Here is a 25,100-nt window from a genome sequence, read left to right as displayed (position 1 = left end):
CTAATGGAAAATGACCTGACCAGGTGACCTTGCAGCAAAGGTCGTCTTTTACGAGCTCCCTCTAAGTCTTCAGACCTTTGTCTAGCCTGTTAGAACCCCTTTCTTAAACATGAGTATGCAATAAACAATTACCACACATCCAAGGAATATCTCTAACATGGAAGAGAAAGCTAAAACTAAACAGGAAAAAACAGCAAACTATGCATAAGAACACAAAAAAGAGATTTAAAGGCTCAATTCTCAGATTTATGAGAAGATAGAACATCTGTAAATCAAGAGTAAGATATTATAAAACAATAATTTAGAAATAAAGCAGCTCTTATACAGTTAAAACGTGAAAGCAGAATTTAAAAACTCAGAAGAAGGGAGTTGAAAGAAAATTTTGACAAAAACCTCCCAGAAAGTAGAGCAAAAGGTAAAGAATTGGAAAATATGAAAGAAAAATATAAGGAAATTAGAGGATTAGTCCAGGAGGTGCACACCTGAATAAAAGGAGTTCTAGGAAGGGAACAGAAAAAGGAGAGTAAGAAATCATCAATGAAAAATGCAGGGCCGGGGCCATGCTTTTCCAGATTGAAAGGCCCCACCCAGGGGGATTGAATTATTGATAAGTGCAAATGATTAAGCAGATGATAAAACAAGACAGTTAATAATTTGGGGGGAAATGGAAAGTTGTAGAAAAGGAAAATCATAGCATAACTGTAAGGCTCAACTATAAATAACATGTCAAAATAATGAAAATACTATTGATGAAATGAAAAATGAAAAGGATGATCTGACTGTAGTGAGAATGGGGTGATGGAAGTGGTGGATGGAAATGGCCAAAGTGGGGAGAGAAGAGCCAGATCTTCACCTGCTAAGGCTTAAAAAAAGAGGAAAAGCTTTTTAAGAAGTTGGTTGGGGACACGAAAGTAAATAACGAAGGAATCATGGGACAATTTGAAAGCCATTGCCTCCGAAGAAGGTAAATTGTAGGAAGGGAGATGTCCACTGCTCTTTTCCAAAACAAGATACTAACAGATGGTTCTCCCTGAAGGTTATACCGATTTATACTCCCCAAGAAGTGCCTTTTCCCACACACTCACTGTGTCAGGTTAGATTTGCCAAGCAAGAGATGCCGAGATGAGATTGATACACAGGTTTATTGAGGGCAACATCTGTAGGAAGGTAAAGGAGGAGGGAGTGGTAGGCGTAGAGAGCCTCGGACTTTGCTGCAGGTCTGGCGCTTGTGAAAGGAGAAAGGGAAGGAAGAGCCTCGGACGACAGCACAGCATTGCTCTTAGAAGAAAACCCAGGCTGAGCAGCAGTGGCCTTATTCCAGGTCCCCTGCGTGCTCAGCAGTGAGTGGGGGCAGCTGGGGGAGCGTGGCCTCAGAGCGAGGGCACTTAGAAGGTGGGCAGCAGGAGGCTGTCAGTCAACTCTGCTTCTTAGCGGATCCTCTGGAAGGGAGATCTGGGCGGGGTGGGGCGCTTCCACGACTACTGCACTCACCAGCCTGTTTGTTGCCAAACTTTTGATCTTTGCAGCGTGGGAAGTGAAAAATAACATTGGTGTCATTTTTGCCTTTATCCTAATATGAATGAGGTGAAGGATTTTATATTTAAGAACCATTTGTATTTTCTGTAAATCGAATGTCTTTTACCAATTTTTTATTAAAGCCTTTAATGTTTATTATAAATTACTTAAATTACAGTGCCACAATACATTAAGTTTAATATATTAACCTGTTTGGTAAGTAAAATATAAATTCTCATTATCCTGTTATTACCTAATTAATATTTTCATAATTCGTCTCTATGCTCTCTGGAGGGTAAATAGTAAAGAAAAAAAATACATACCTTAATAAGTTTGATGTAGGTAGAAATAAAAATTTAGAAAGAAGTTTTTTTTTCTCCAAAATCTTTTATGTAATAATTACTCATGCAATATCGAATCACATCTGCCCTAACGTTTTGGGAACCTATTTGAGAAAAATATTAAACCTAATTGAAAGTAGATATTCATGGGAAGAATCACTGAAAAATTACATTTGCTCTTGATTTAATATTTTACATTCACAAAATTTGTTATAGTCTACTGTAATTGTGTTAATTTGTGATATTTTTACTGGGATATTTTATTTCAAAGTAATTTTCTTAAATTTTGTTTTTTTATTTATATTAAGAAATTATATCCTTTTGCCCTATAGTTTTACTTAGTGCAACTTTATTCCTATAGCTAATAAATACTGGATTATTTTTTCATACCTACTTCTAATATGAGTAACTTGTGAATAACTTATTGCATTTCCCAGTTTTGGCATTTATTTCAAAAGCATAAAGAACTGCCATCCCCAACCTACTTACATTTCTTATTTATTTGGAAGATGAATTTAACTTGCTTATATAATTTATTTTCCTTCTCCCAAACGAGAAACATAATATTATGTTTTCATTTTCGAAGCTTTCATTGGTCTCTTCCTGATCTTTTTGAAGGTGCCCAGCTGATGTTTAGACCGTTGTTAAATAAATACGAGAAGGAAACGCTAGAGAACCAGAACTTGTATCTCGTTGGTGCCTCCAACATTAGATTGTTACTGGGGGCAGAAGCGGTGGGGCTGGTCAAAGAGAGCAGCGACAGCGCCATGAGAGCCTTCACGTACGGAACCAGGCATAGCTTCAAAGGCTTCGATGGTGAGTCCCAGGGGGCCGTTTCTGCCCCAATCAGTTTATCAGAAGTAAGTTTCTGAGGAGTAGATCGGGGGTCGGCAGCATTTCCCAGTAAAGGGCCAGATAGTAATATATTAGGCTGCGCGGGCCACTTATGATCTCTCATAATTATTTAATGCTGGCATCGTAAAGCGAAAGCCACCTTAGACCATGAGAAATGGATGGGGGAAGCTGTGTTCAACTAAAATTTTACTTACAAAACCAGGTATTGGACCAGATTTGGCTTGTGGGCCTTACTTACACCTCTGGGATAGTGAATACGAATTAGGATAACACATTTAAGTTATTTCTGTTATTCTATTTCAGTTCTTAGAGAATGGTGACTATTCGCTGGCTTGGTAAAGAAAAGTCTTAAACGGCATTAGTTCAGCTTCCTAGAATCCCCATTTTTTTCTAGGTAGCTGGTTCAGTTCTGGCCTCAAAGGGGCTTCCAGAAGAGAATGGATTCTGGAAAGGACCGAGAAAGCTGGGCAGCTGTGATGTCAGAGCAGGAGTCTGGCTTCAGTTCAAACTGGTCCTTCCCAGGGCTCCTGGAGTTAGAAGATGCTATTAGACTTCTCTCCCTCTGGATTTTAATAGTTTATTAAATAAATGATGAAGGTGAAATTCAGCTCATTCAGGAGGATTCACCTGTCAAAAAACAACACAATTTTCTTATTGAACTTTCTTCTCCCTCGTTTATGGAAGGATATTCAACTCTGGAAGGGAATGGCCTAGGATTGAGAGTTTGAAGGAGAATTTCCACATGGCAAACTTCAGTTCCATCTGTAGTTACAATTATTGTCAGAATTAAAGAGCATGCTGCCTTCTGGTCACTGGATTAAATGAGATCAAGCAAGTGTCCGCCATTTTGATGTTTATACCATATTATATAATAATTAGTATAGTGATTGAAGAATTGTGTTAAGCGAAGGCATAACAGCATGCTTTTATTCTTAGAAAACATATAAGGAGCTTTACATTCTGTTAAATTTACCAGTTTTATACTTTGATTACTCCTTATGTTAATTATTTATTGCTTACATAGTTATTTCCATAATCTAGGGTTATTTAAATATTATTAAGTTTATTTTGGCTATTTCTGAGAACATAATTGGAAATTTTTGTTTTTTTTTAGATAACAATGATGATTTCCTCACAATGGCAGAATGTCAATTCATTATCAAACATGAACTTGAAAATCTTAGAGCCAGAGATGAAAAAATGATTCCTGGTTACCCCCAGGCAAAGTTGTATCCAGGAAAATCGTTATGTAAGTCACTATGCCAACCAGCTTCACTAGTACACATTCCAATGCAATTAGTTTTTCTTAGTAGACGTAAGTAACAAATTACAGAGGCTTTGTTTTTTTCCTTTTACTGAAACACTTATACAACTTTATAATAACTTTTTCACAAACGTGTCATTTACCTTTAGAACTTTGTTATGTTGCACTTAAGATCAATACATATGTTCTATGTGGTTAGCCAGTTATTACTTATGATCTCACAGCATTAAGTTGGCATAAAATTTGGTGTGAACATATATACATATTACTCAGTTAAAATAAGTGACGTTTACTTTATGCCCAAACATTGTCCTGCAGTGACAGTCTAGGGTAGAAATGGGAGACCTGGTTTTTTCTGAAGCACTCTTTCATCTCCTCTCATCCCACTGGCTGTGAACACGTGCAGAAATGGAAAGGCTTAGGAAGATCACAGAATGATATAATACCTGAATACAGATCAGCAGTTTGCAAATTTTGGGGTTTGTCCAATTCCTTTTGAGTGAGAATACTTAGCTTGCAGAATGAGAGTGTTTACTACAATGTGTAATTCCAGGTATCTGAAATCCAGATAGTGCAAGGCCTCAGAGCATTTTTGCTACCTAAAATCCACGTGAGCTTTATAAACTTGTGTTCCCTAGTCTGGTTTTCTTTTAATAGTCAGTGTAATACCGCCCTCCAGTCTTCACCCCGGATATATGCCTAAGAACCATATTCAAATTTTCCCTGTTGTCACCAAATATATTTTAGAGCTGATTTGGTTAAACCATGATCTAATCATAGATCACCCATTTTGTTTGGTTGTTATATCCCCTAAGTCAGTCAGTCTGTCTGTCTCTTTTTTTTGTGGTAAAGTAAACATAAAATTTACCATCTTTAATATTTTAAAGTGTACAGTTCAGTGGTATTAAATACATCCATAATGTTGTACATCCATCACCACCATCCATCTCTATAACTCTTCATCTTGTAAAACTGAAATTCTGTATTTATTAAACAATTATTTACCTTCTCTCCTTGTCCCAGCTCTGGCAACCACCATTCTACTTTCTGTCTTTACGATTTTGATTACTCTGGGTATTTCAAATAAGTGGGATCATAATTGTATTTCTCTCTTTGTGACTGGCTTATTTCACTTCACATAATATCCTCCGGGTTTATCCGTGTTGTAGCATTTGTCAGATATTCCTTCCTTTCTAAGACCGATAAAGATTTTGTTGTATGTATATACCACATTTTGCTTATCCATTTTTGAACACTTTGGATTGCCTCCAACTTTTGGCTGTTGGGAATAATGCTGCTGTGAACAGAGGTATACAAATGTCTCTTTGAGACCCAGCTTTCAGTTCTTTGGGGTATATATCCAGAAGTAGGAATGCTGGGTCATGCAACAATTCTATTTTTAATTTTTTGAGGCACCACCTTACTCTTTTCCACAGTGGCTTATACCATTTTCCATTTGCACCAAAAGTACACAAGCTTTCCAGTTTCTCCACATCCTTGCCAACACTTGTTATTTTCTGATATTTTGAGAGTAGCCATCCTAATGGGTGTGAGATAGTATCTCATTCTAGTTTCAATATGCACTTTCCCATTCTTAGTAGTGTTGAGCATCTTTTAATGTACTTATTCACCATTCATGTGTCTTCTTTGGAGAAATGTCTATTCAAGTCTTTCGCCTATTTTTTGAATCATGTTGTTATTTTTGTTGTTGACTTTTAGGAATAATGTATATATTCTGGATATTAATTTCTTATCACATATATGATTTGCAAATATTTTCTCCCATTCTGTGGGTTGCCTTTTTACTTCATTGATATCGTCTTTTGATGCACAAAAAATTTAAATTGTGACAATGTCCAACTTATCTATTTTTGACTTTTTGGCCTATGCCTTTGGTGTTATATGCAAGAAATCATTGCAAATTGAACGTCATGAAGCTTTCCTCTGTGTTTCTTCTAGGAGTTTTATAGTTTGGTATCTTATGTTTAGGTCTTTGATCCGTGTTGAGTTAATTTTTGTATATGGTGTTAGGTAAGGGTCCAGTGTCACTGTTTTGCATGTGGACATCCAGGTTTTCCAGCACCATTTGTTGAAAAGACTGTCCTTTCTCCATTGAATGGCCTTGGCACCCTTGTCAAAAATCATTTGGCCATACATGCGAGGGTCTGTTTCTGGGCTTTCTATTCTATTCCATTGGTCTGTATGTCTGTCTGTACGCCAGTACCACACTGTTTTGATTATGGCGGCTTTTTGACAAATTTTGAAATCAGGAAGTTTTGTTCTTTTTCAAGACTGTTTTGGCTATTTGAGGGCTCATGAAGTTTTATATGAATTTTAGGTTGGATTTTTTTTTTTTTAATTTCTGCAAAAGATGTCATTGAGATTTTGATAAGGATTGCTTTGAATCTATAGATTGCTTTGGGTAACAATCTTAATGATATTAATTAAGTCCCCTGAACACACAATGTGTTTCATTTGTTTATGTCTTCCGTAACTTCTTTTAGCATTGTTTTGTAGTTTTCATTGTACAGGTCTTCTGCCTCCTTAATTAATTCTTAAGGATTTTATTCTTTGTGGTGGTGTTATGAATGCAATTGTTTTTATAATTACCTTTTCAGATAGTTCATAGTCAGTGTATAGAAATGTGACTGATTTTTGTGTGTCAACTTTGTATGTTGCTACTTTGCTAAATTCATTTATTAGCTCTGATAATACTTTTGTGGAAAATTTAGGGTTTTCTAGATGTAAGATAATATTATCTATGAACTGAGATTTTACTTCTTCCTTTCCAATTTGGTTGCCATTATTTCTCTTTTTTGCTAAATCACTCAGGTTAGAAGTTCCAATATTATGTTGACTAGAAGTGGCGAAAGCGGCGTCTTTGTCTTATTCCTAAACTTAGGAAAAGCTTTCAGTCTTTCCCATTCAGTATGGTGTTTGCCATGGGCTTTTCATAGATGGATTTTATTATGTTGAGATATTTTATTATATTCCTAGTTCGTTGAGTGTTTTTGTTATGAAAGGGTATTGAATTTTGTCAAATGCTTTTCTCTATCAGTTAAGATGATTGTCTTTTGTTTATGGTTTTCCTTTTTTCCTTGTAGTATTTTTCCATTGTTCTATATTGATTTCTTAGTGGTTATTTCTGTTTCTTGTTTGTTTGTTTTGTTTTTGTTTTTGTTTTTTCCCTCATGGGCTGTTTTTGGCAGGAAGTGTGTGTGTGTGTTAGAAAGTGGGTGTGTCGGGGAATGTGGTCAGGAGCTTGGATTTTGCCTGGCTGTACCCTCTCCTCGAGTCTTCTTCGGTCCTGTGGAGATAGATCCTCCGTGGAGCCCTGTCCTTTCAGGCATTTTTGTTGCATTTGGTCTTTAGATCTGTCTTTGGCCAGCCGAGACCCACAGCTCCAGAGCTGCTTGCCCTTCAACCCCGGGTTCTAGCAGGCAGCAATTCCTTCCCAGATGGCAGACCTGCGGTTTCCCCCCTCCAGCCTCATCTCTCCTGTTTGGCTGTGGTGACAGAGGGGAGCAGACGCACTTCAGGGGCCTGCCATGCATCCTCTTTGCCTGCGTTCTGAGCAGTGGGCCAGTGGTTTCCTACCCCTCAGAGTTCATGAGAACCCTTCCCCTGCCTGCGTGGCCCAGGTTTGCAGAAGCGTGAGTGCTCTTAGCTTATGCTGGCCTGATTTTTAAGGTCTCTTTTCATAGTTTGTGATTTGGTTTTATAGTTTGTTTTTACTTACTTTCATCAAAGACGGTTTCTTTATATGTTTCTTGTTTCCTTTGTTGTTTTTAATGTGGTGTCATGAACAAGAACAGGGAAGAGGTCTTTCTGTCACCATTTACTACCAGGAGTTCCACATTCTGTATTTAAGCAGTCGTTTGGTGCCATTCCAGAATTTCCAGGCTTCCTTAATCTCTTAGTGGGAAGGCGTGTTTTCAGACACAGCTGGGTACTGCGTCAAACGGAATGCAGAGTGGACCGAGGCACCGCCCAGGCCGTTGATGTGCACGTCCCATGTGCACTGCCCATGCACATCGATCGGACCGCCACGTGGAAGCAGACCACCGCTGCTTCAGCCTGTTGGTTTCTGCGCCGCTGCATCCTCTTCGGTGTGACTGGGACGCAGAAAAGAGTGTGCTCTTTCATCACAAGGGACTCTGGAGCAGTTTTCCAAATGCTCCCAACTGCTTCACAGAGAGAAATTTGCAGCTGAATGAAACTTTGAAGAAAATATGTAAATGTATTCCTCTTGGCTCTATAGGGAGCCAGTCTGGTGTCCTGAGACGTAAGAAAAATAACTTTCTTGCTGGCAGGATGAGGCTTTTGTAAACAGAACTGATCCCCCCCTTCTTTCCTGTCTTCCTACTTCCCTTCCTCCCTTCTTTCCTCCCTCCTTCCCTCCTTCCCTCTCTCTCCCTCCCTCCCTCTATCCCTCACTCTCTTCTTTTTGGTAATAAATATAAAAATAATAAAATCATCTCAATTATGGTCATTAAAATTTTTTTTTATATCATCTGAGATAAAAATCATATTTAACTTGTCCAGGCTGGATTTTAAAATTCTGCATTATTTTTTCTCTTTATGTCTTTGAAAATGTAATCCCTAAAATGCTTTCTTGTATTTTTGCATCATTTTAACTTTATATCATAATATTTGGTTGAAGAATATGCATAATTATAAACTGAACTATTTTCAGAGTGCAAATTTTAGAACTAATAAAACTTGAGTAATTTAAAGTCCTAGATTTTCATTAAGTTAATTCCTAGAACCGTAGAAATAAGTGGAAAGGCTTACTTTCACCTCTAAGTTTTATGGGAGCCACCCCCTGAGGCAGCCCCCTCTCTGAAGCTGACTGCATCCTGCTCAGTGTGACCCCCATCAGCACCTTGAGAGCTGGATGGGGTTTCATGAGGAGCCCTCTATTATCTTAGGTTTAACTCAATTTTCATTTTACGTGCAGTCATTATAATTTAGCCTGCCATAATGTCGTATTTTGATAGAAAGCCTTCATTAAGTGCATAGCAACGTGTGTCATTATAAACATGATTTGGGGACAGTTAGGTGGTGCTGTGAGCTGTGCGCTTCAGGGCTGTCCCTCATTCCATCAAAGAGCAGACACCACGGGGAACTAGAAATTGGCCGTCTGTGTGTTTTAGTCGTTGCTGTGCATCGCAGTGGGCATTCCAGTTCTAGTTTGCTGTGTGAGCTAAGATCCCTTCGTGCCCTCTGACTCTGCCTTCCCCATTGATTCCTAATTGATGATATAGTCATGCAAATAACCTAATGAAAGATTTTTTTAGAAAGAGGAGTTAAAGGAGCCGAGAATTTCTTCTGTGTTAACTGTGTCCTCAAGGATGTTACTTAGTTTAGGTTAAAGATCTGTCTCAAAATGTCTATCAGGTGATTATTGTGTTTTGATTAATGGGATATGGCACATCTCATATTAGGTCTTTAATGATGTTAATCTTTTAGATCATGATAGTTTCCTTTGAATATCTTCTATATACAAATAGAAAAAGTGTCAGATACAGTCTGTCTTCTAAAATAATTTATCATCCTTATAAGAGTAATGAGTAGATTTCAAGGTAATAACATGCAGCAGGCATGTACATTAAGAAGATTAAGCTATTGATATATTTATATATATGCATGTATCTCACTGGCTGGGTATAGTATATGTATTTACTGTGTTTTGCTACATACGTATTTGTTGTTTTTATATTAAGAATGGAAACAATATAGAAATATAGAAATGTATTTTGAAAACACAGTGAGAAGTAGTTTTTTACTTCTTAAGACAATAGTCTGTTTACACCCGAGTGCTAGAGTTGGGTGGAGCCTGGGCGGGGATGCTGGGGGCAGCAGCAACTGCTGGGGGTGAAAGGCCACCGCTGGCCTGCCTTCGCTCCCATGGTGCTCTGCGCGCCCATCACCCCTTTGCACGAGTGCCTGGAGGCAGTGTGACATGCCCTCACAGAGACACCGTAAGGAGTTGTAAGAGAGATTTTTGTTTTTACTTTTGAAAAAAACACATCACGTTAACCAAAGATATCAGCAGTGCTGTGTTATTGTTGTAGTATTATTGAATTTAGAGGGTTTAACTATAAGCCAGGTTACTTAAAGTCTCCCTTAAATTAGATTTTGGTTTCTTTGGCTCATTGTTAAATGGCTGTAATAGTAATAAGGTAGTTACTTGACAAGAGATCATTCAGCATTCTTGGAGGAAAGAATCTTGGTTTAAGTTGTTCCTTCTTTAAATAGGCTTGGACGGCATCATATTTTCCTTTAAAGGTAAGGCTCATGTTAATTACATTCTTAGCTGACACGAGAAGGTTGGGAAAAAAAAAAACAAAAACTATTTTTAGAAGCTGAACCCAGAACCATGCTTTTGGCATTGATGGTGAAGAGAAGCCCAGTAATTTAAGACCTGCGGCGTTATATTCTCTTCATGCTCCTATTTTTAAAGTATTCTGCCTGGAAAGTCTTCTACAGTAGAATGGAGTCATTTAAGAAAAAAAAAAGAACTTAGAAATAGTAAAGTAGTAATTTCGATGCCGTAAGTCACTTTAAAGTTAACAAACTTTGTAGTAATTGAAAAGGATCGGAAAAGAGAAAGAGCAAGCTACAGCTATGTGTTCCCAAATGAGAGACAAGAATCACAGCAGCTGCGGGTGATCGACTTTACTCATGTTAGCCGAGGAAAAATCCATTAAATTAGAATAAAAGTATAAAAAAATGAATTTAACAGTGCCAGAGATTGATATAACTAACTTAAACCACATACCTTTTTCAATCATTAAGGAGGATTTCATCACAACCTTAGCTTTTAAAAAACTTCCTCTGTGTAACTTACATGAGATATAATTGTAAGAAGAGCCATGTATTAAGAATTTTTTTTGACCCTGTTGTTTTCCTTTCGTTAGTATCAGATACCGCTTCTTTATTACCTTTTTTTTTTTTTTTTTGGTCATTTCTAAGAAGTTATACTTTTAAATTACTTTGAGGATTTTATGATAGGGTCTCTGTCCTGAGAATATACTGTCTCTCTTCATTATATGTAGTATTTCTACACTGAAAACTGAAGTCTTGTTTCTCTTCATGCTTTAGACATTTGTTATTCCTCATTGAAGGGCCTGTTGACTGATATTCTCATCACCTGCCTTTGGTGACTAGATAGATAAGTGATAAGGGAGGCAACCCTCGGAAGAGTTGAGCTGATAAACCTTAAAGAGCTCAAAGCTTACCAATGGATTAAAAAAAAAACCTTTCTTGATGCAGATTCCATCTTATAAGCAGCCATATTCTTGAGTAGGAGGCTTTATATATTATACTAGAAACTCGTGTGGAAAGTGCTCCATCTTCCCACATTTGGGACAAGGCATTACTTTTGAGTTCTCCACGTCTACTGAACACACTTCCTCTTAAACATCCACCGAGTGAGTCATTCTAAGTAATTATGGAAGAGAGAATGCCCTTTTTTCATTTATTATCACTGGAGGGATATATTTTTTTTGTATGAATTACTTTGTCTCATTCAGATATGTGCAAGCATGTTAAAATCGTACTAGTCAAATGACTGCTGAAACTAGGAAGTCTTTATTTTATCTTCACATTTGCTGTTTGTGAATGTAAGCCTTTGTTTTCTAATTAGAAAAGTTGAAAATGATTGAAAATGCTCAGTATCAAGAATGAAAGGAACTAAACCATTCTCTTGCTTTCACTATAGTGGGAGGATAGATGAGTAAAATTTTTCTAGGGACAGTTTTATAATATGTGTCAAAATTTAAAATGTATATGCTCTTAGACCTAATAGTTCTACTTTTAAGTATATATATAATAAGGAAATAGTAGGCAAGTGGGAAAAGATATACGTACAAGAGTTTTAACATTATAATAGCAAAAGAAGGAAACATAGTTTTCAATAGAGGATCAAATTAAAGCATTTAATCCAAGGGAATATTATGACTGTTAAAAAGAACATTTCATGTTCTATTTATTGGTATGGAAAAATATTCATTAGATACTGCTACATGAGAAAAGATTACAGAACAATGTGTAGAGAATGATTCCGTTTAAATATATTTATATTTATGGATGTTTATTTTGAAGTCTGGTTATACAGTAAGTTACTATTTATAGTGGTTATTTTGGGGGGAAGGAGAGAATAACGGGTCTCTCAAATTCTAATTTGTACATTTTTATACTGTTTAAAATTTTACATTGACTCGTACTGCTGTCATAGTCAAAGAAAATAGTCAAGATATGAATATTCTGAAGAACAAAATAAACATACACTTTGGAGTAGGCAGCGTGGACTGATCTCTGTGTAGCAGTCCTCTCTGACCGAGTGACTGGACAGTCCTTGACGAGGCACGTCGTAGGCGGGCTCAGCGCGGTCTCACGCAGTGCGGCTCGTTTCCCTCCGCAGTGAGAAGACTGCTGACGTCAGGCATCGTGATCCAGGTGTTTCCACTGCATGACAACGAGGCCCTGAAGAAGCTCGAGGACACGTGGTATACTCGGTTCACCTTGAAGCACCAGCCCCTAGGTATGTGTCAATACCTGGTGCCGGAGAGAGGGCCTGCCGATGAAAGCCACCTGCAGCAGTGGGGTCATCCCCCTTGGACAGATATTTAATGCTCTGCTAGGCAGCGCTCTCCAGGGGAATTTGAGCAAAATTGGGTAGGGGAGAATAAGATGGGTTACATGACCTATTTATTTCCTTATTTCTAATACTATTTTAAATGCATTGACTATTCCAGGCTTTCACTAAATTTCACCAATAGCACAGGCAGTTCAGAGTGGCCTTCGTGAGTACATGTCAGAGTTGGAGTAGAACAGATTTTATAAGAGTTTAGTTTGTGAATACTTTGCGTTTGAAAACGTCTGTGTCTTTAGAACTAGTCATTAGGAGTGAGTGATGCCTTGCTCCTTTTTAGGGGCAAGTTGGCAGGCCTGAACATCTTTTGAGGTAGTTTATCAGTTTCTTGGTGTGTATTACTAGATCTATCCATTTTTTCTAACTACAGTGATAAGAATACCCACGAATTTATTTCATGTGTGTTGAACATACTTTGTATAAACTTATATCATTATAGATGTTCAAAATATTTGGTTTAGTTATGTTTTATTTAAGACTCAGAGTTGCATTTAAGCTGGTAGATTTCACCATAAACGTTATTATCAGTTCTTTAAAAAAATTTCTCTTTTGATTTTGTATAAAGGAATCCCTCTAAATTAATTTTCTTTGTAATTTCCATTTTGAAAATAACTATTATAATATTGTAACAGTGAACAAAACTGTTTTTAAGATCAAATTTTGAAATTCTGATTTTTTTCTTGTAGCTTTTGAAAGGAATCATTTTGTTTTGATAGATCCAGGTAATACAGTAGTCATTTTATGTTATACTTATGACATATTTTTCACTTTGTTTAGCACTTAGGTGACAATAAATTTAAATATTGCCTCTAGGACTTGTAAGTGAAGTATCCATTAGCTACTTTTTAGAAAGTAAGGGGTTTAACTCATTTCGATGGTGAAGGCTGAGCACAATTATGGACCTGAGGTCTCTGGTCGTGCTGGGCCACAGGCAGATCTCGAACTTTCCCTTGAGATTGAAAGAAGGAGGTCATCTAGTTTGGAGCCCTGGGACCTTGCACACTTTTTAAAAAAAATTTTTTTTAAAATTTTTATTGCTAGGATATCCTTACCTGATTCAGATTTGAAGTAACTTCATCAGACCCACTGTTTTAATATCTAGTGCCTGGGTTAGCTAAAAAAATTAAAAATAGGAGGAAAAAGTTTATATCAACGAACTCTAAACCGTAACCATAGACCAATCTGACACATTCTCTCTTAAAAATTGTATTTTAACTATGTGTAATTAACCAAGAAGGAATAACTGACCGCTGCACCTCCCGCACCCCGAGTGCAGGATGCTTTTACAGTCCAGACACCCACGTAGATGCGGCTGGCAGAGGACACAGTGTTAGTGACCTCTTTAGGATTAGGTAGTTTATGTCAGGTTCACAGAATGTCAACAGCGATGTTGCTTGGACCTTCTGCCCAGTGCTTATGTGGAGGTATAGATATATGTGTTCCATGGCTGTTCTAGAAGTGAATGTGTACAATATTGTTCTGTACTTTTGAATAATTTTTGTTCAGTGCATTGAAAAATTTGCCATGCAACACTGATGAAAATTTATGGCTTTGGGTAGAGGGAGCAGGATATTATGGCTGGGGATTCTTTTTTGAAAAGAACGTTTATAACTATAATATTAAAGTAGGAGAAAACTCAGGAGCATTAAACCCCCACATTAAAATGGCTCATTGGCCATGGCTGAATTTAAATGAGGACCTTGGAGATGTGGGACAAGCTGCAAGGTGATTTTTTCTTTGGAAAGAAGGCATCCACCAGATGAAGAGGTAAAGAGGAAACAGCCTGGCAGAGCCGGGCCCTAAGCTGCGGGAAGTCAGGCTTGCTATGTGGACAAGTGGGGTCTTTGCATCGCGTGGAGGACAGGTTCGCCGTCACACACTTACTGGAAAATGAGGGTATTGACTGAGCCTGGCTTAACCAAAGGAATGAATAAGCTTGCTTGAAATGATAAGAAATTTCTTATAGTCTGTACTTAAGGTCTTTCTTTCTTTCTCTTTTTCTTTCATTATAGATAGTATTCGTGGCTACTTTGGGGAAACAATCGCTCTTTACTTTGGATTTTTGGAATATTTTACTTTTGCCTTAATCCCCATGGCGGTCATTGGGTTACCTTACTACTTGTTCGTGTGGGAGGACTATGACAAGTACGTGATCTTCGCCTCATTCAACCTGATCTGGTCCACAGTAATCCTGGAAGTGTGGAAGCGTGGCTGTGCCAATATGACCTACAGGTGGGGGACCCTGGTCATGAAGAGACAGTTTGAGGAGCCCCGGCCAGGATTTCATGGGGTCCTGGGTATCAATTCCGTCACTGGCAGGGAGGAGCCTCTGTACCCCAGCTACAAGAGACAGCTGCGCATCTACCTGGTCTCTCTGCCGTTTGTGTGCCTCTGTCTCTATTTCTCTCTGTACGTCATGATGATCTACTTCGACATGGAAGCCTGGGCCTTGGGTCTCCATGAGAGCAGCAGGTCCGAGTGGACCAGTGTCCTGTTGTATGTGCCCAGCATCATCTATGCCATTGTGATCGAGATCCTGAACCGCCTCTATCGATATGCTGCTGAGTTTTTAACTTCGTGGGGTAAGACTCGATGCTCTGTATTTATCTTATTTGCCTGTAAGAAATACTGCTTACATCACAGGATTCATATGACTTCTACCTTGTGAAGCAGTAGATTTTGCTCTGGGCTCATGATAGAGACCTAAGGAAAAGTTCATGGGCTTTGTGAGCTCTGATGCTCTCCAGATCGTGGTTATCACAGCTCTCATTTATTGAGTGTTCGTTACTGTGTTCTTGGTGCCCTGCTAAGCGTATTACCCACACATCTCGTTTTCCCCTCTTCAGGACACCGTGACATAGACACATTTGCCCATGTTATGGATAAGGATGCTGAGACTTAACAAGGTGTGGATAGCAAATGGTAGAGCCAGACTAATCCAGGCCTCTGTGTGTCTAAAACCTGTGCTCCTAATAATGTAAAATCATTTTTTTGCGCTCAGGCTGAAATAGATTGAATTATCTTCTTGATGCTCTGGCCCAATGAACTATGTCTAGATATCTGAAAACCTGTTGTCTGGCTGAGGACTGCCATTGAACTCAGCGAAGGCGGGTGTTCATGTATGCATATATGGTAAAAGAGGAACTGGGTTACAGTTTCAAAACAGTCTTGATAGGCCATTCACTATTTACTGCATTCAAACAAACAAACAAACATGATATTATTTCATAGGAAGAATAGGTCTTAACTTAATGGACCACAAAGATATTTTCAATTATTTTTATTAATCGTTTAACAACAGCTGCCACTTATCATGTGCTTTTCTTTGCTGATACTGGGCTAAGGTTTTGTATTATTTCTAATCCTGACAGTGACTCTGGGGAGAGGGTGGTATCAGCTTTGATTTGTAGGTGAGGAGTCTGAGCATCAGGAGGTTAATTGACTTGCCCAGGTCGGACAGTGGCTGAGTAGCCGAGTTGGGTTTCAGATCCAGATTAGCCTAACAGTGCCTCTCTGGGCAAGGTGACACTTTCTTCAGAATCTTCCTTTTTGTTCTTTTGTCCCCATGTCTTTGGAGCTGCACAGTGTCTCCTCTTCTTAGCTGAGGATAGAAATTTGAGTTTCCCTTTACGTTCATCCTTTCAAGCCACACGTTGAGAAAACTTTATTGCCCCGCTCTTTAGAGGATGCTATCGGTTTATCATGACCACTAATTCAGGGTCTTTTTCTGGGTGGCTGTCTATGGGGTTATTTGCCAGCACATCCCACATTTCTTTGTCACAGTAATATTTTAAAAATAATTTCAGACTACAGTGCTATTGCAGTACCATGAAAGATGTACCCGTTCTTAGTTTCTTCTTTCTCTGATGTTCTTGGTGGCAAACAGTAGCCACGATTGACAGCCTAGCCTATTTACTGACTGAGGCGCTGTTGTTGGATGTCTCTGCCCTCGGCACAAGTCTCACTTTCGTTTATGACAATGCTCCCTTATTGCTTCCTTATCTGAGAGAAATTACTTCTTTTTAATATTTTAGAGAATCACAGATTGGAATCTGCCTACCAGAATCACTTAATTTTGAAAGTTCTAGTGGTAAGTAGAGATTTTTTTACAAATTTATTTTAATTATGAAACTAATGCCTATCATTTAATGTTTAGGAATATAAATATGAAGACGTGTTTATAATTTAAGATATCAATTAGCTTTGTGCATGTCGGCAAGGATTAAGTGTATTTGCATATGTGTTCAGTGGTGTTATACAACTGCACATGTGGTCTAAGAGTTAAATGTAAAAATTGGTATTGTAGCCAGTTCCTCATTATATAAAACTAATTAACTACTTTATAGTCATGTTTCTATTCTCTTTTTTGTGTGTGTGATTTCTTTGAATGTCTCACTATTCAACATTCCTTCCAATTAACCCACAGTCTATTTAGTGATGGGACATTGTTACTTTAAAAAAATTTTGTTGAAGAAAATTTCCAGAGTCCAAAAGGTTCCTGGCATGTTTTGATGGGTAGGAGGAAAGAGATGAAAAGATGTGTAACTTGCTTGCCATTTGTGTAAAATCTTGCACATTCTGTCTCTTTTCACCATCATTATAAATCACGAAGATGTGCCAGCTTGAAAGCTCCTCATTTATCAGGAGAGTCCGTCAGCCATCTGTAACATAACTGAGAATCAAGACAGGTAGATGGAGTCCTCTGAGCTTGGAGCTAAACTCAATTTAACACAGTCCATGTGCTTTACTCCTGAATGAGGGATCCAGGCCCCCACTTAGAGTCTCCGTTCCAGCTGTAGAAATCATTCTGAGAAGCTTATTTATCTATTTTTTCAGTCCTTAAAAGATCAAAAACCACTATTGGGAAGGTGTTAGGGTTTCTGGAAGTAGGTAAATTTATAGAAGCAAGAACAGGTAAGGAAATAGAAAACCTGTCATAATAGATGCTAATAATTCAACAATGTTAGCATTTTACACATTAGAAAAGGGGCAAGTGTCATGTTAAAAGGCTCTGAAGGCCTCAGTCTAGCCCCATGAAAGAATTAATATTCAAAATATTGGTACTGAATCAGCAAGGAAATTGTGTTCTGTTCTCTGTGTAAGAAAGCAAGGAAACATGTAATAATTAAAAAGATCACTCCAAAAGATTATAAAATGGAACTTTTGCTCTTAGAGGTAAAGAGTTCCGTTATTTGTGAGATTTTATTCTTTAACGATGCTGGATACGTCATGTGCCTGCCTTGTAAAAAGACTCATACGTTAGAATCTGCTGGTCCTCGTTGTGTTTCTTAAGTCTCTCCCTTCCTTTTTAATCTTACAGGGAGAGTACTTCTCCCCTTCCCAGGCTTTTGATTTTCACCTTCTACCCTAACTTAGCACCTCCCTTAGCACCCTCTCCTGTAGCTATATTGATCTTGCTGCTCACTCTCTCCATACTCCCCATTCCCTCATTAAGTACTCTCAGTGGTACTCATGGCAGTCTTTTGTCTTAGAAAGTGATGCTGCTAAGCAGAAGTAGCCAGCCCGGGGCTGGGGGCAGAAAGGAAACCCATTAGTGCAGGGGGTAGTTGCAGGTTCTTGAGCAGGGCAGCTTCTTGAAGAAATGGCACTTGTTATAGTGGCATCTCCAGCCCAGGACTGTGTGCCTGGGATAGGGCAAGCGTGTCTCAAGCTAATGATGACAAAGATGCTCCCAGGCTGGGCTAGTGATTAAGGCTGGTTTCTCTTGCTAGTGCCACTCTGCTACCTAGGTGTCTCTTGGTGAGGGTGGGGAGTCTCAGGTCTGTGGGCACAGAGCGGCTTCCAGGGCTGGACTGCTCGTGGTGGTGGGGTCCTTCTTGCAGGTGCTGCCTGGCCATCCTGCAACTCTGTGAGGCAAGGGAGTGTCAGGACAGGCTAGGGGGTGGGGGGAGAGGGTGAGGAGGAGAACATATCCTCTGGCAGATTAATGTCAGTGGGGGTTCCTGACCAGCCTCCCTTGCCACTTCTGCTGCGCTCCTCTGCTGTCTTAGGACTTCTTCTTAGTGGGAGTGGGTTGGGAATGAGCCCACCTGGGCGACCTGGGTTACTAGGTTGGGGGTGGGGAATGCTGAGCCTCAGTCTCCCTATTCTGTAGGAACTAAGGTAGCCTGGTGCCGTGTTGTTCCTTCAGTCCTGGGGACCCAAGTCAGTTCGCCTTCCTTTCATGCCTTTCAGAGTTCACCTTTGGTTGTCCCTTGCGCTATTTCCAGAGTTTATGATGTGCTTAGTGAGGAGGAGTGGGGAGAAACAAGTCTATGCCATCTTTCTGGACTATGGAAAACCTGACTGGAGGTCCCTTGTTACATTTTTAAATGCCGTATTTACAGTTGTAATAAAGAACTGTGGAGCAGTATTAAATATCGTTTTTGTTTTTTTTTTTTTTGGCAGTTCAACTTTCTAAATTGCTTCGCGTCACTCTTCTACATCGCCTTTGTCCTGAAGGATATGAAGCTTTTGCGCCAGGTAAGCGTGAAAGGTATCAATTTTTTAGGTCTTAGAGGTGGTTTCCTATACTTAAGTAATGTAATTGTCTTTCTATTATTTTTACAAATAAAATCCCAATTTTAACCTATTTCTAAGTCTAATTCTAAATAAAAAACCCATTATCAATTGTTCTATGTATTGTACTCAACCGAAAAGAAATCAAAGCTAACCAACTTGCAAAATTAATCATATAGGACAGTAAAGTCAAATATATAGTTCACATATATTTATATTTGTATAAGTTTGTAAAAACAATTTTAATAGCAAATTGTTTGTAAAAACAATTTTAATAACATTTTTTTGAACTTTCATGTATGTTTCTGGGTCGGGGGTGACTGGTGTAATCTTAAATAGATCTAACACTTTTCATTTTAAAATTAATAAGTCGTTAAACTTTAGAGAACAGCATATCCTATGCAGTGCCGTGTCTTTTCTGAAATGTCTAAGAAAGTCTGACATATATTTTGTTCGCCTGCCATTTCTGGATCACATAATAGTGAATAATAAGTTGAGCACAAATGATTGCTTTCTAAGTTTTCATTTTTATACCTGAGTCAGCTGTCAGTGAGGGCCACTCCTTCTTGGTTTTAATATTCCCTGCTTGTTAGTGAGCAGAATCTCAAAGCCTAGGCTTTTTAATATTTATATGAGAGCTTGGGATCATTTTCTCAGGAAATTAAAAGATTTGTGTAACAGAGAAAGGTAAAAGATTTTGTAGTTATGGTCCTGACAGCTTGCATAAAAGTAAAATTAAAATGTTGTGCCTGAAAAACTATACTAGATATATTACTGCTTTTTAAAAATTATTTTCAAAAATCGAAAAAGTTTAAAACGATACTTTTGAAGTTGATGTTGGATGTACATACCTTCTCCAGCCCCACCATTCGTGTATTAATAGGGTATGACTTCTCATTTCTTATACTTCAGAGAGTTTCCTTTATTGAAGAGGGAACAGAGGGATCAGAGAAGATTCTTTCAAAAGTAGAATTTTAAAACCAGCAGGGATGATATCAGTGTGATGGAAACAGTGATATTCATCTGGAGAAAGTGGAAGTTGACACAGCACCTCTGGGAACCACTTGGGCAGCTTTGCCAAGAACCTTGATTCATCCCTAGTCAGTCATCAGAGATGGGGCAAAGGCTTATGGACATGGGTGTCCAAGGAGTAGCATTCATAATAGTGAAGGTTGCGAATAACGCATTCAACAACAGTGCATGGGCTAAGTAAAAAATAATTTTTAATGATGTGGGAAAGTACTCAATATATTGAGAGAAAAGAAATAATACAGGGTTGTATATAATACATCTGGGATGATTGTACTTTAATTTTTATGTATGATTAGAAAGAAATATTTAAGATATTAGCATTGGTTCCGTTGTGGTGGAATTATAGGTTGCTTTTTGTTTTTTCATTTTCTAAGTTTTCTGTGGTGAGGGAGGATGTGTTAGTTTTATATTTTTTAAGTTGTGGCCAAACTTTTTTTTTTCGAATTTGGGAACATCATTTAGATTCACGTGTTGTAGCCAGGATGAGATAACAAAAAACACAATTTCGAGATAATTCATTCTCTTGCAGACACATAACTGGTTTATTTTTTAATAACAGTTTTATTATAATCTTTTTGTATATTAATCTGAGTCTTCTCTCTAAAAAAGCAATAAATTAGAAATATCTGTCTAACACTTAGCTTTTCTGATACTAGTTTTTGTAACAATAGTATGCTGTTTATTGAAAATTCCGTTTTATTTATTGCATAATTATACACACGCAATGGTTTTATTAAGCAACATTGCCAAGTATCATTTGTGCTTCTCTTCAGAGCTTGGCCACTCTCCTGATTACCTCCCAGATCCTTAACCAGGTTGTAGAATCTCTTCTTCCTTATTGGCTCCAAAGGAAGCACCACATGCAGGTGAAGAGGAAGGTGCAGGCTTTAAAGGCGGACATCGATGCTACGTTATATGAACAAGTCATTCTGGAAAAAGAAATGGGAACCTATTTGGTAAGTTTGAATCTTGTTGGATTAAACATTGACCGAATTAGAATACTAGTCACGTATTAAATTCAACACATATGAGTGTACTCACGGCCTCAGGTAAGTGCTTTCCAGCCAGTTTCCTCACCACGAACTACTTTGCAATGAAAAGCACTGTGGTCTTGAGTCTGAAGTCACGCCTAACACCACCAGAGGACGAGGGTGGTGGGAATGGCTGCTTCAGAGGTGACGGAGCAAGGGAGAGAGGAGATAGCCACGGAGAGGTGGCAGCATTGCTTGCTCTTGACGCTTCAAACCCAAAGAAAAGGCTGCAGCCCGTCGTTAAAAGTGGAATGCCGATCCGGAGTTTGATTTATAATTTAAATTACTTGGTTCTATCGTAAATATAAAATAGTTCCTTTAAGATAGAATGTATGAGTTATTTTTAGGAACTGCAAATAGATCACTACAGGTTTATAAAGCCTAACTATGTATTTAGCAAACTTTTATTGAGCCCCGACTATGTTCACCGTTTCTGTGTCTGGGGGGAGTGTTGGGGTCGTGTTTGCTTTCAGGCATTGTTCGTTAGATCCTGCGCGTTCCTTCTTGATATGTTGTATTCTTCTTAGTGAAATAAGCCCTTCAGTGGCTCACTCAGTAAGGGTCCATCATGTGAAACTTTCTTAGCCTTGTTCTTCATCTCAAATGAATTTGTCCCATTATAAAATTTGTCGGCTGACTTTCATAGTTAGTTTTTCTCATGTGTTTAAGGATTTAGTTTGTATATTCATCCTGAGTAAGAGTCGATTCTCTGTCTCTGCTCACTTCTCCCTGCCTTATTTTTGCAGTTGCCCCACCTTGGGCTTGCAAGCCCCTGGTCCAGGATGAGGTGTTTGTAGCCCAGGTTCTCAACTTGTGGTGATGTTGGGCGTTCTGCAGAACCAGCCACAGAGCCAGTAGGTGGCTTGCTGTTGACATAAGCTGTAGTTCCAGAAGAGCACTTGTGGCTTTTCTCAGCCCCTTTCAAGGGCCAGGGACCTTGGTTTGGCTCAGGCACCTGGTTCTACTTCTGCTCCAGAGGAGTGGGGTACCCTCTGCTTCCTTTCCTCTCAGGGTACAGACCCTAGCCACCTTGGCCTGGCCGGGCTCCTCCTGCTGATGATCTTGCATTTTGTTTTATTTCTTGCCTATGCAGCTGATTTTCTTGTTTTTGAGTGGTGATACAAGTCTTTTGATTAAGATATACATATATGCGCTAGCATTTGCTATCATTGTTGTGTTGCGGGGGGAGAAGGTTTTTCAAAGTATAAACTCACAGCACATCTTGACCAACAACACTGGTTATGTCTATACATGAAGTGTCAGAGAAAACACACACACACACACACACACTCTCTCTCTCTCTCTCTCTCTCTCTCTCTCTCTCTCTCTCTCTCTCTCACACACACACACACACACACACACACACACGCGAAGCATTGAAGAAAAGGAGCACATGGCCAGAATGTACAGCTGTCTTGCCTGAGTCGGTTGGTTGCTGGCTTTTACTATGGGTTAAATATTCCTTCTCATTCATTTTGTGTCAGAATTCTTTCCTTGCTTCTTCTGGGGCGTGGTGTTTCTGGCCAGTTATTTTCTTCCTTTACTCTCTTATAGAACTAAACCACAGTCTTGCCCCTGAGTTCTCTGTTCCATCCCCTCTCTGGTTTCCGAGGCGTCATGCACCAGGCCCACCTGGAGCCCCTGTATCTCCTCTTCCCCTTCTGCCTGCCCCAATCATTAGTGACTCTCCTGTTTCAAACCAGGCAAACCCTTCACACGCTCTGCTATTCGTGTCCTGTCTCTTTCCTGCCCTCGCAGTTTCTTGAAATAATCCTCCATGTCATTGGTCCCACTTCCCTTCTGCCTGTGACCAGTTAATCTGCCTTCAGCTCTTCTTTTTCTCTGAATTATTTGGGCAAACATCATCATCCCCTAAAGTGTCCAAAACAAATTCATGGTCTTCTCCGGATCAATTTCTGCTCCTTTTCCTCTGGCTTCATGAATGGTGTTCAGTAATTCAAACAACATGCCTTTGGTCCAAGCCGTTTTAATTTATCCGAGAACTGTATGCCAGTGAGGCGACGCTGTCAGAATCTAAGCTCTCAACCCCTTTGGCGTCTCACCACATCTGATCCTGCCTTTATGAAGGAAGGTAAGGCAGGCGTTGCTTTTCCCGCGTTAGAAATAGGCAACTGAAGCTCTGTCATTAAACACTTGGTGACTAAATCAGGAACAAGATTCAATACTCTGCTTTTCCAATTTAGAGTGTTTGTCATTCAACACGGGCTCTCTGATGTCATTTCGTAGGTGCTGGGTCTGTGAGGGAACCCAGGGCTGACGGTGCCGCCCCATCCTGCTTGGATGGCCCCGCCTGATCTGACTCGTTTCCCCTCCTCGTCTCCTACGGGTCCCTCCTCTAGTCTCCACTGGGGCGGCATCAGATATTCGCTATTCCTCATATGTTTGGAGGGGGGAGATGCTTCGCCTCACATTTGTTCCAGGTCGTTATTGGCTATGCACTGATTCTTCCCCCGGGGTATTTTTCTACTCGCTGAAGTCAGTGAACTTAGATTTCTGTAGTCTCATGCTGACTACTATCTACGAATCTAAAACAATGATGCCAAGCTTTGGGAAGAAGCAATTTGCCTGAAACTTAAAAACCGTTATTATAAAAGTAATACATACTCACTCACTCTAGAAAACTTGGACCGTGGAGGACTGAGTAAATAAGGGAAGAGTCATGCTCCATAACATCGGCGCTGGGGGTGATCCCCTGGGGTCTCCGGACCTGCTCCGCCAGCCACGGGGCACGGGCTGGGGACCGCCTCAGACTTCACTGTGCACCACTGTCCCTTTGAGAACTAAGAGTTTTGCTAAGAGTTTTTGTCGTGAATGCGTTCCATTTTATCAAATGCCAGTTTTTTGCTTCTGTTGAGTTTATCATAACATCTCCTTTAATATTTTCATTTACATTAATAAATTTCTTAGTGGAACACCATGTTTGCTTTTAAATGATTCATTCCACTTGTTCAGTGGTTTTTTTTTTTTTTTTTAACATACATTGTTGTGTTGAATACGCTAATATTTTATTTAGGGTTTTTGTGCCATTTGCTCCAAATTTCCTTTCTTGGCCACTGAGGGTAGGGTCCCCATGTTGTTTATCACAAAACTCCATTTCTAACACAGAGCCTGGCATTTAGCAGACACTCAGTATGATATTGAATAAAGAACAGTTTCAAGAAGAGAACAGCCCGACCCCCGGCGTCTTTGCGCTGCGTGTGGCTTCACATTCTACTTCTTCCCTTGTCATTCAGATCTGTGCTGAACTGATACCTCCGCACAGGGAGCTCTAAGACGTGGCATTCCCCAGGGGCGCTGTGAGGAGCAGGTGGGAGAGATCACATGGAACCTGACACTGTTTTCATACATTGAATAAATTAGATATATAAAATTAGGATTTTCTCAGAAATACCATAGTGTTCTTAAGAACTGCTTTGTTCTTAATGTTCGAATATGGGTTCTTAGAATTGTCTTAGTTGGTCTTAGCTAGCTTGCAGCTAATAAGGTAGAGTGTGTCTTGGTTAATGTATTTTTATTTTAGTATGTGCTTGTTTGCTTTGTTAAGTCTGCGTTTTTTTTTCCTTGTTGGATTATGTCCCTGATGTACTAAAGTTACTGACTCAGAAGTGCTGAGAAGCGTAAAAGTGCCGATAAAGTGTCACGTGTAAGTACCGCCACTCTGAGTCCCCTGGTGAGGCGGAACACGGCGGGCGGAGTGTGCTGCGGTGCAGGGGTGGCGTCCCCCGGTGCCGGGCGCTCAACATGCCAGGAGGGCCTCAGAGAAACTGTCTGCGCATCTCTGCAGAGGCTCAACCTTTTGCTTTTGGAGCCCAAACGGCACAATTTGGAAAGCTGAGCACAGGCTATGAGGATTTCTTAAAAAT

At 39.3% G+C, this 25,100-nt stretch overlaps 1 protein-coding gene across 6 annotated transcripts in view; it reads left to right on the top strand.

The window, feature by feature from the left end:
- Positions 1 to 25,100, top strand: part of ANO10 (anoctamin 10) — a 144,345-nt gene that overhangs the window by 7,354 nt on the left and 111,891 nt on the right. For all 6 annotated transcript variants that reach the window (XM_016141260.2, XM_016141259.2, XM_016141261.2 and 3 more), the window contains exons 3-9: positions 2,475 to 2,672; positions 3,826 to 3,960; positions 12,404 to 12,523; positions 14,647 to 15,216; positions 16,669 to 16,724; positions 19,043 to 19,117; positions 20,959 to 21,141. In XM_016141260.2, coding sequence (XP_015996746.2) covers positions 2,475 to 2,672; positions 3,826 to 3,960; positions 12,404 to 12,523; positions 14,647 to 15,216; positions 16,669 to 16,724; positions 19,043 to 19,117; positions 20,959 to 21,141 — 1,337 coding nt within the window. The remainder of the gene's footprint in view (positions 1 to 2,474; positions 2,673 to 3,825; positions 3,961 to 12,403; positions 12,524 to 14,646; positions 15,217 to 16,668; positions 16,725 to 19,042; positions 19,118 to 20,958; positions 21,142 to 25,100) is intronic.

The sequence above is a fragment of the Rousettus aegyptiacus genome, unplaced genomic scaffold (assembly GCF_014176215.1).
Source record: "Rousettus aegyptiacus isolate mRouAeg1 unplaced genomic scaffold, mRouAeg1.p scaffold_m13_p_4, whole genome shotgun sequence".
Taxonomy (NCBI): Eukaryota; Metazoa; Chordata; class Mammalia; order Chiroptera; family Pteropodidae; genus Rousettus; species Rousettus aegyptiacus.
This window is presented reverse-complemented; position numbering and strand designations above follow the sequence as displayed.